The 10842-nt window shown below is 40.5% G+C and overlaps 1 protein-coding gene across 1 annotated transcript; it reads right to left on the bottom strand.

The window, feature by feature from the left end:
• Positions 1 to 3065: 3065 nt before the first annotated feature.
• On the bottom strand, positions 3066 to 9969 carry Ttc32 (tetratricopeptide repeat domain 32). Its single transcript, XM_012949939.2, has 3 exons — positions 9717 to 9969; positions 4739 to 4905; positions 3066 to 3298 (listed from the first exon to the last, which is right to left on the bottom strand). Exons 1-3 carry the CDS (start codon positions 9866 to 9868, stop codon positions 3144 to 3146), a joined length of 474 nt encoding a protein of 157 aa, XP_012805393.2. The 5' UTR covers positions 9869 to 9969; the 3' UTR covers positions 3066 to 3143.
• Positions 9970 to 10842: the final 873 nt, after the last annotated feature.

Raw genomic sequence — 10842 nt, 5'->3', positions numbered from 1 at the left:
TAGGTTACCCAGTTAAAATTAATGGAAATATTTTAAATTATTAATGGATTTTCACCTTTTTCAGGGACAAACCAAAGTCACTGAGACATAGGTTTAACTATTTAAAATTTTCATTTAAATTGTTAAAGGGGATAGATATAGCAGAGATGGGAAACATTGAGACATGGAGAATATAAATGCCAAATTGATTTGCTGAGTGGCAAGGACAAGATATTTAATACCCATTAATAGAAATTTACAAAATGACATAAGACTACCACTGTGTTTGGAGATGCCAGTGAGGGACAGAAAGGAAAAAAAACAAAGCAAACAACAACAACATATATATATAGGAAACATATATATACATATATATAAACATATATATATATAGGAAAGATAGAAAAAGGGATCAAATGTTGCTAACGGCTCATTTGGAATGCAGTTTTTCAAGAGCTGCATGATAATTTGCTAAACTATTCAGTTCCAGACTTCTAAAAAAGACAATCCCATCCTTCCAACCAATGTGAAGAATACCTTTATAAACTCACAGGCAACTTAAATCCACGTATGCAACACAATTCGTACAACAAACCACATTTCCTTTCTGCATTGCTTCTGTGGTGTAAAAGAAACTGGAAGGCATAAAGATTGAAGCCAGGCGTGGTGGCGCACGCCTTTAATCCCAGCACTCAGGAGGCAGAGGTAAGAGGATCACCATGAGTTCGAGGCCACTCTGAGACTACATAGTTAATTCCAGGTCAGCCTGGACTAGAGTGAGACCTTGCCTTGAAAAACCAAAAAAATAAAATAAAATAAAATAAAGATTGGGTACTTACCTACTAGAAAATGGAAGGAACAAACACTGAAAAGTGGGCCACAGGATGGTGACCGTGAACATAAGAGTATGTTTAAGTATAAAAGGTACTATTTTGTCAGTGAAAAACTTAAACCTGATTGTATAAAGTCTAGTTTCAGAAAGGATAAATGAGGTAAATGCAATAATCTTTAGCTATGTCCTAAGTAATAAGACAACAAGGAATTAAGTGCCTAGGTCCCCCTTAGCAAGGGCTGATCCTGAACATAAGTGATTTTTCTTTTTCTAAGAAATGAAGGACCTTTGACTAATAAAATCAAGTAAACCAATGAAAACTTTTTAACAAGTTTTCTTTTTCATATTACATCTGATCTCAGTCATGAGTAAAGAGAGAGAATATGTGCCAGGAGAAAATAAAATGAAGTTATTACTTGCTTCTCTGGGTGGAACTGTGTTCAGCTTTCCCAAGGTCTACATGGACATAGCTTTTTCATAAAATGCTTTCTTAGAAACTTGTTTACTCACAACTTTATAAATTCTTTTAAGGCCATTTCCAACATAAATTATATTGGAAATGTAAATAATCCCACAAGTAGGCTTTTTCTTTCTAGCCAAACTTAAATTTCCTCTTCATATTCATTCACCTGCAGCACAAATTCTCCACGAATTTTGACATAATAATCATGAACTACACGCAGGGCAACCATTCTGCTTTGTGAGGTCAGTTTTATTAAATAGAGAGAAGAAAAAAGAAAGTAAAGAGAAGGGAAGGGACGGAAAGAAGAAAAAAAGCAGGATGGGAAAAGAAGGAAAGAATAAAGAAAAGAAATGAAACAAAAACAGAAAAGGAGGATGAACGGTTAGGGCTGATGGTGATCACAACTGAGGCTGCAGGAGTGCTGAGGCACTTCCTCTGGAGACGCCAGGCAAGCACACTGTCTCTCTCCAGATGAGGGTAATTTCCACCCCAGAACAGCTTTCCCACAGCAATAATAAACTAGTTTGGGAGACCTCAAGATGAGGGTCTGTATCTTGGAAAGCCAAACCGCAGCAATAAAAATTTAAAACTGTAGAGAGGCCATGCTGGTTTTGGCTTGCTTTCCCTTCAAGTTCTCTTCCCAGTTCCTGAGAGCCTTGTCAGAGTCCAATCATCTGCTGGCAGAACCCAAATAAAACGGAATTTTCAAGCTTTTACATTTACCTGTTTTTGTCAGTTCCTCACTTCCCTCTCCACCCCCACATCATTTCATAAGGTGTTTGAACAGTGTATGGCTTATAAGTGCTCAGTAAATGGCAATAATTACTGGCATTATTCAAAGACAGAAAACCATATTTGATAACCATATTTATAACAATTTTTATAGAAAAACAAAAAGCAGGTTGAATTCATTCCAAATGCTCTCCTACCAGATAGGTGTTTATTTCAAAACCTAAATGTGTCATCTCACCAGGCCAGCTCCATACATAACAGCTTACCACTCAAAAAGGGTACTGGGGGGAGGCGGGATTAGCAAGGGATGATTCCAGAGTAAAACACAAAGAAATAGCAGCATGATGCAATTCTCTGGAAACTGTGGAATCTGAATATGGGCTGGATAATGAGGATGTAAGAAGTATTAATTAGGGGTTACAATGGCATTGTGGCTAGAGAGACCTTAGAAGCAGTAGACCGAAATATTCAGTAGTAAATGATAGTCATTTTTGTCTCTAGTAGTTCAGCAAATATTTTGACTTTCTGTTGTTTGTTTCTGTCGGGTTTTCTTTGTTTTGTTTCATTGGTTTTGTTTCATTTGAGGGTCTCTGTAGCTCAGGCTTGTCTCAAACTCACAGCAATCCTATGGCCTCAGCCTCCTGTTCAAAAAGTTTTGTTGTGCTTTGCTGGAGGAGTGTTTTGTTTTGGTGGGATAGAACCCAGGACTTTGTGCATGTCAGGTAAACACTTTACCAACTGAGTTATAACCCAATCCAGTTTTGTTTTTAAATATACATAAAAGGCAATGTGACACACTGTGAACTCATGAACCTACATGAAGTTTACATCTTGATTATATTATACTTGAAACTTTTCTGTAGAGTGAACAAAAAAAACACCCTTAAATAAAAATAAAACTTTTCCTGAAAATAGCACATTTATTTAAATATTTTATTGAAATAGTATACACTTACATATTAGCATATCTACTCTACAAAAAATAATTCAACAGTTTCTTAAATTGAAATTAACAACCATAAATAAATCTATTATTTAAATGTAAATCTCTTTATCTTAAGCATAAATTAAAATAGCTCAATACTTATTTTAGAGACAAGTAGATATACAGCTAAGGATCATGAGTTAACATTTCAATTAAGTTAAATTTTTCAATGACTTTTTTTTAGGATTTCTTCTCTGTTTTTCTTCTTTGTCCAGAATAGTCTGTTTTGAGCTCAAAGTAGCATCATGAAATCCAGGATTTAAGTCTAATACCTTTTTGAAATCTTCCAAAGCTTCATCAAAATACCCTGTGCCAAAACCAAAAAAGGAAAAGAAAAAAAGTTAAATATTTCTAAATATCATTCACAGCAAAGTTTGGACATATTTTACATTTATGACCTTTCATCCACTCCTAATAAAAGAAGCTTTTCCTCTTAATTTAGTTTAACTTATGATGGGCATATCAAAGTAATGTCTTGTGCTCTTACAGAATAATTACAATGAAAATTAGCTATAGACAACTAAGAGGTGCAGCTCAGTGCAAGAGGACTTGGGTGCAATTCCTAGCACCTCAACAAAAAGGTAAATCAAATTAGCTGTGGGTTTGTTTGTGAGATTTAACAGGCAAGTAGCACAAATCATCACAGTATTTCAACAAAATTGTATCACCTTTTCTTGCATAGCTACAGGAAAGTCAATTTATTTTCTTTTTTTGAGGCAAGCCCAACAAACTGGCCTTTTTGTTGTTGTTTTTGTTTGTTTTGCTTTGTGGCAAGCCCAACAGACTGGCATTATTTTTATGTGAGAGAGCAAGAGAGAGAGAGAGAGAGAGAGAGTATGAGAGAATTGGCATTCAGGGCCCACAGCCACTGCAAGCACACCCCCTTGTGTGCATGTGCGATCTTGTGTGCTTGCATCACTGTGCATCTGGTTTACATGGTACCTGAAGGGTAGAACATGAGTCTGTAGGCTTCGAAGGCAAGTGCCTTAACAACTAAGCCATCTCTCCAGCCCATGGCCTTTTTTCTAATGCAGGAGAGGGAGAGGGAGAGGGAGAGGGAGAGGGAGAGGGAGGGGGAGGGGGAGGGAGAGGGGGGAGGGAGAGGGAGAGGGAGAGGGAGAGGGAGAGGGGGGAGGGGAGATAGAGAGAGAATTGGCACACCAGGGCCTCCAGCCACTGTAATCAAACTGAGAAGCATGTGCCACCTTGTGCACATGTGCCACCTTGCACATGCATCACCTTGTGCATCTGGCTTACGTGGGATCTGAAGAGTCAAACATGGGTCCTTAGGCTTCACAGGCCTTAACTGCTAAGCCATCCCTCTAGCCCTTATTTTTAATTTTAAATGAGAAACAGTACCCACCATCCCTTTAATGCTGGTATCTAGAAACTCTACTATCTTCTCATGTGTTTTCATAGTTGTTAACTACGGAAAGTACCACAGGTGCTCCTCAGCATTACCCTCATTTTGCAGCAGGCACTGCACAGGCACAAAGTAATGGGGTCATCCCCACTCTGGCATCCTGGCCCAATTCCCACCCTGGCACTCTGCTGAGATCTATATATGCATTGTGAACACCTAAGATACATTCAGGTAGGCTTCCTTTGTCCCCAGCTCTAAACCTAAATCTCATATAACTTTGCGACTTGATGATAATGACATTCTTTTTACAACAGTTGATAGCTCTGAAGCAACAGAATGCAATCAATGAGAACAGGAAAAAATGCAATTTTCAAAAACTCTTACCGAGCCTATAAAGTATGAGCCCTCTGTTATAATATGGAACTTCAAAATTGGGTTGGACTTGTATGGCGGATGTGTAGTCATCCATGGCGTCGTCAAAGTCAACCCTGAAGTACTTGATTTGCCCCCTGTTGTTGTACGCAGTAGCCAAATCCTTGGGGCTGCATTTGCTTTAAACACAAAGTTCACATTAAAAACACTGTGTCACTAAAGTCCTTTTATTTCCACTTTCATTCTCTTCTGGGTATTGTCAAACTTCATAGCCTATAACGGGCAGTGCCTACCCTGATAAACCAAGCTGAACAAACAAAGTGCAAGTAAATAAAGAAGTGAATCTATTTCTGTTTATCTGTTATCTACTTTTGTGGGGCCATGGCATGATGTCAATTTGAAAAGCACATGAATTTTTATAGTCCTCAAATCCTATGTTCATTGCCAATACACTTTGCTAATGATGATATTAAAATGATTGTCCCACATTTTCTAAACCCACACCACAGGGAAGAAAAGACACATGCTTAAAAGGAGGGGAAGTCAGCCCAAATGTAAGGGCACTATGGACACATCAGAATTATCAATTTTACTTTTAAGGTTTCAAGTAACCTTAAAAAGCCATGAGATTTGAAATCATTTTCCACCAAAAAAAGATTGTCGGGACTGGGGATATGGCTTAGAAGTGGGGAAACTGTTTGCCATGCAAGCAAAAGGACCTGAGTTCAGATCACCACACCCACATAAAATGCCAGGAACGGTGTGGTGGTGTTGTTCACCTGTAACTCCAGCACTGGGGAAGTGGAGACGGAGTCACTAGGACTCACTGGTTGGCTAGTCTAGCAGAATCAGTGAGCTCTAGGTTAGGATTGAGACCCAAAAATAAGGTTGAAAGCAACTGGGGAAGACCCTGATGTTGATCTCTAACTTACATATACACCCACACACAAACATTCATACACAAATGCACATACCAAGCATACATACACCTGCAAAAAGGAAAAGAAAGCAAAGGGAGGAACAAGGGAGGAAGGAAGGGGGAGAGAAGGAGGGAGGGAGTGACCATTTACTACTGATTTAATGTAGGTGAAAATCCCACACACTAATCTCCAGAGTGGTCTCTTGGATGGAGTTGCCCTCCCTCCAGACTTGGCTGGGGCCCTTCCCAAGACCAGCCTGGTTTCCTGCTAGTTGGTTGGGATGCAACGCATTATGGGGATCCTGTGTGCACAGTCAGTCTGACCTTGAAGACTCCAGAAACTGCCCATGAGCTGAAAGTGAGCAGACCTTCCTGTAAGAGGCTGAACCTCTAGCACTCCGAAGCTTGGAGTAGCCACCAGTTCACCACACAGAGAACACGGAGAATGGGGAGTCTGCTTGGAGTCATAGATTATTCCATTATCGTTTCTTCTTTTCCAGAATGATTCTCAATGTTGATCCAAACAGAAAAACTAAAATTCAACTTTTCTGTCTTTTCTTTTGTCACACCCTGTAGTGCAAAGTCCAATCCCCAGAAAACATTTGTAACTGCAGTCAGCTACTTCTCTTTAACATCCTGTCACTGAGAGATCTGACAAGAGCTACAAATACTGCTGCCTACCAAAGTACTCACAGTCTAAACTTGCCAACAGTAAAGATGGAACTGCTGTAATGTTAGAAAATTTTTCTTCTGACTTCAAGAGTCTGGCACAAAAATATATGGATGTCACAAGCACAGACACTAAAAGCTAGAGGACAAGAGCAGACATGCCTTCAGCTGTATCAGGAAACTTGCTGAAAGGCTTGCTGCCCAATGGTCTGAAGAAAAATGTAGCCTCGGTATTGCAGTAAAATCGTCACATTAACTTGAGACTTCAAAAGCTTTGTTACAAATGTTAAGATTAAAAATTAGATTTCAGCCAGGCATGATGACGCACACCTTTAATCCTAGCACTCAGGAAGCAGAGGCAGGAGGATCACTGTGAGTTCGTTAGGCAGCCTCAGACTACATAGTGAATTCCAGGTCAGCCTGAGCTAGAGTGAAACGCTACCTTGAAAAACAAAAACAAAAACAAAAACAAAAAAAAAGATTTCATACAGTAAGCTAAAGGCCTACTTTCCAAGCAGAAATTTTGTTTCCAATTTTAGAGAGATGGGCTAACAGCATTGATTTATTTATTTTTTTGTTTCTTCCTTTTTTTTTTTGGTGTGTGTGATATGTGTACATATGTGTGCAGGTGTGCATGGGTGGAGTCCAAAGGAGAATGTCATGTGTCCTTTTTGAATGCTCTTCAGCCTTATTTCCCTGAGACAGGGTCTATCACGGAACCTGGGGCTCCCCGTTTTCAGTTAGACTAGCTGATCAGAGAACCCTGGTGGTCCTCTGTTCTCCACTGACCTGAACACTGGGGATACCGGCATGTGAGGCTTTTTATATAGTGCTGGGAATCAAATTTTTTAATATTTTCTTTCTTTCTTTGAGAGAGCAAGAAAGAGGCAGAAAGAGGGGTGAGAGTGGGCATGCCAGGGCCTCTAGCCACTGCAAATGAACTACAGAAGCATGTGCCACCTTGTGCAGCTGGCTTATGTGGATCCTAAGGAATCAAACCTGGATCCTTTGGCTTTGTAGGCAAGCATCTTAACCACTAAGCCATCTCTCCAGCCTGGGATCAAACTCTTCATGTTAACATAGTAAGCACTCTTATTCACTGAGTCTTAAACCTAGTGCCTGATTTCAGTTTGGTTTTCTTTATTTGTTTTGTTTTTTAATAATATTGAGATTTTTGTAAAGATAGTATTTCTTGTACTGGAAACTAACCAAGTTATCTAATCCAAATATGAATTTTTAGTATTTGCTAACTTTAGACAAGACAAAAATATTTGGAAATTAGATTATAGCTAAAGCTGCAACTTAGATATAGAAAAGAAAATGTGATAAGTCATCCAAAGCAAAAGACATTCATGATTGTCAGTACTATTTCCAAATGGCTCCAGAGCCCAACATTTTAAAACTCCTAAAGATACATTAAAGGGGGAAATTTGATTGGCTGAATTCAGTTTCAATCCATGAGTTCCGAGAATTTTAGAGCTCTAAGGAAACTGAAAGTTCGGTTTACAGATAAGAAAGTGAGGCTGAGAAAAGATGTCAAGATTTGTCAGAACTGAGAACACAGCACTCAGAATTCCCTTCAATTGAGCCAAGGTAGATGTTCTATCCTACAAAGGGCAGAAATTGGTCTTGCTATGGACATGGATTCTCAGACTGAGAATCAGCAAAGGGGATACGAGGTTAAACAGCATCCACATGCCTATTACTGATGAATTTTTTTTGAACCCCCAATCTTTACATAAGAATAGAAAGATAAGTCTCCTATGTTTAGTAACTTTTGGGGGGAGGTGTGATGAGGTAAGAATTATAACACTCTCTGTGGTAGTTTGATTCAGGTATCTGCCATAAACTTAAATGTTCTGAATGCTGTGTTCCCAGCTGATGGAGATTTGGAAATTCACGTCTCCTGGAAGCAGTGTATTGTTGGGGGCAGGCTTATGGGTGTTATAGCTAGTTTCCCCATGCCAGTGTTTGGCACACTCTCCTGTTCCTGCTGTCCACCTTATGTGGGCCAGAAGGTGATGTCCATCATTTTCCCCTGGCATCGTGGAGCTTCCCCTTAAATCTGTAAGCAAAAATAAACTTTTTCCCACAAGCTTCTCTTGGTTGGGTCATTTCTACCAGCAATGCAAACCTGACTGCAACACTCTCTCCTAACACATGTTCAAAATCTCCATAATCAGCCAGTTGTGGTGGCCCTTTAATCCCAGCACTTAGGATGCGTAGGCAGAAGGATCACTGTAGGTTCGAGGCCAGCCTGGAACTACAGAATGAGTTCCAGGTCAGCCTGGGCTAGGGTGAAACCCTACCTCGAAAAAAAACAATAAGTAAATAAACATCCATAACCATCATGCTGATTGCAATACTGAGATGAGAGAGCAATTTTCTCTGTCGTTTAATTTCATGAGCCTTACAAACAGGGTAAATAATGAAGTCCTTAGTGTTGAATTAAGCTATCAAGAAAAATCAAATCCTCCTGGGAAGAAGTAATTGATGATGCACACAGTTCACTCAAATATCAAAATAAAATATAGTATAATATAAAACAAAAACACTCCAGTCAAGTTCTCTGGGTTCACTCCACAGCAAGCACAACAAAGGTCAACCTGGAGAAACAAACGCTACCCACATCCAGATCCACAAGCAGGTACTTACAGGTGAGGCTGCTTACATCACAAAAAGTAAGCCACCAGACACGACATGCTTACGGTGGAAGTGACTCTACACACACATACACAGTTATAAAGTCTTCTTGCCATGGTGCTACATCTGACTGGATCAAATCTCAAGATTTAATCAAATCAAGCAGGACAACAGACGACATTCTATTCAACAGATTCCCAAATACACAAACACTAGACAAAATAATGTATTGTCAAACTGTGTTTTTTTTTTTTAAAGGGAGTTTAAAATTAGTAAAAGGGACCAGATGTGTATTTTGCCTTGAATTAACTTCTTAAACACAACGGACCAAACGATAAGAGCTTGATTGGACAACCAGAAGTTCCAACAGACTTGGTATTTGCTATTATGCAATGCTGTGATAAAATGATAGTGGCGTCTTTGAGAGTCCTTAACTGTTTTTACGCATGCACACATGAATTCCGTGAAGGGGTGGAGGCGCCCGGGGAAGACAAAGCCCTAGCAGCGACGCGCCCGCCCTGGACCTCCCTGCCTGGGTCTCCGCTCGGCGGCTGGAGAAACGCCCACTTGGCTCGGAATAACTAACAGGGCGGAAGGAGGGCGCTGGGACTGACAGCCTCCCTTTGGTCCGCCGCCTCTGCTTCTCTAGACTATACTCGAGTGGTCCCGAACCTCGCGGGAAGAACCTGGAGGACCATATAAGCGCAACCATACATACGCTGGCTGAAACACCCGTCCCTCACATCTCGCGATATTTACCTCCTGGGACTCGTGCCTACGGCAGCTGCACAGGCGCACTGGCGAATGTATGCGGAGTACAGCGCCTCCGCTTCGATGTACTCGCCCTTCTGGAAGCGTGCCTGGGCAAGTGCTAGGGTCTTCTGGCGTTCTTGCTCTTGCCGCCCTTCCATACCGGCTTGGTTTTGGATGTGAAAAGAGAGTTGATTTCTGAGCGATAAGAAGCGAAACCACAAAGTTACTTCCGCACTTTAGAATTTAACTGCCCAACCAAATCTCGTATAGAGCAGTTTGTGCCTTGGGAGGACCCGTAATCTCGCGAGATAACTGATGACCTTCGCAGGAATGTAAATAGGCCCTTGTGACCTGCCAGTGTTTGCCTGTCTCATTTTCCTGGAAATCAGCAGATAGATGGCTACAGTGATTTCCAAAACTATGTTTAATATTGTAAGGATCGTCCCATCAGTCACATCGGGTTGGGGCCGACTGTTTTGGTAGCAGAAGGCCCCACCTTTGCGTGTTTCATTTGCTTGCAGGGTTGTAGCTTGTAGTGCAGAGTCCCTGCCTTACTAGGCAGGACCCAGAACCCTCCTGTGGTACAGTGATATGCTGTTTCTAAATCTTGTGCGTATGATGTCCCTCAGCCCTAAATCAGACCCAGTACCGTATATAGCAAACTTCTCGATCTTACAGCTTGGAGTTGTATAAGGAGTAAAGTCTTTAATCTGTAAATAATAGTTTATATAACCTAGCTACTTATGGAAAAGAGACCCAAACAGTAATTAAGTACATTACGTTTAACTGAAATCATAGAAAAAGCTTTGCTAACTATCCTACACAGATCTACTGCATCTTTTGAAAGTCCCTCAATTCCGTTTCACATCCCAAACTATTTGAGTACCTGAGGATCAGAAAAAAAGTGATTATGGGTGTATGTATATTAAATGCCTCACCTGTATATAAGTTTTGTCCTTTTTCTGTTTCATTTTTTCCACCTAACACCATTTAAAAATACACTGTATTGGGCTGGAGAGATGGCTTAGTGGTTAAGCACTTCCCTGTGAAGCTTAAGAACCCCGATTCAAGGCTCAATCCTCCAGGACCCACATTAGCCAGATGTACAAGGGGGCGCACGTGTCTGGAGTTC

The sequence above is a fragment of the Jaculus jaculus genome, chromosome 5, assembly GCF_020740685.1.
Source record: "Jaculus jaculus isolate mJacJac1 chromosome 5, mJacJac1.mat.Y.cur, whole genome shotgun sequence".
Classification (NCBI taxonomy): domain Eukaryota; kingdom Metazoa; phylum Chordata; class Mammalia; order Rodentia; family Dipodidae; genus Jaculus; species Jaculus jaculus.
The sequence above is the reverse complement of the archived record's forward strand: the minus strand, read 5'-3'. Positions and strand labels throughout refer to the sequence as shown.

Coding starts and splice junctions, on each gene's coding strand:
- Ttc32 (XM_012949939.2), bottom strand. CDS start 9,868: ATGGAAGGGCGGCAAGAGCAAGAACGCCAGAAGACCCTAGCACTTGCC. Junction 4,906..9,716: donor GTAGGCACGAGTCCCAGGAG/GTAAATATCGCG, acceptor TTGTGTTTAAAG/CAAATGCAGCCCCAAGGATT. Junction 3,299..4,738: donor GCTCATACTTTATAGGCTCG/GTAAGAGTTTTT, acceptor GTTTTGGCACAG/GGTATTTTGATGAAGCTTTG.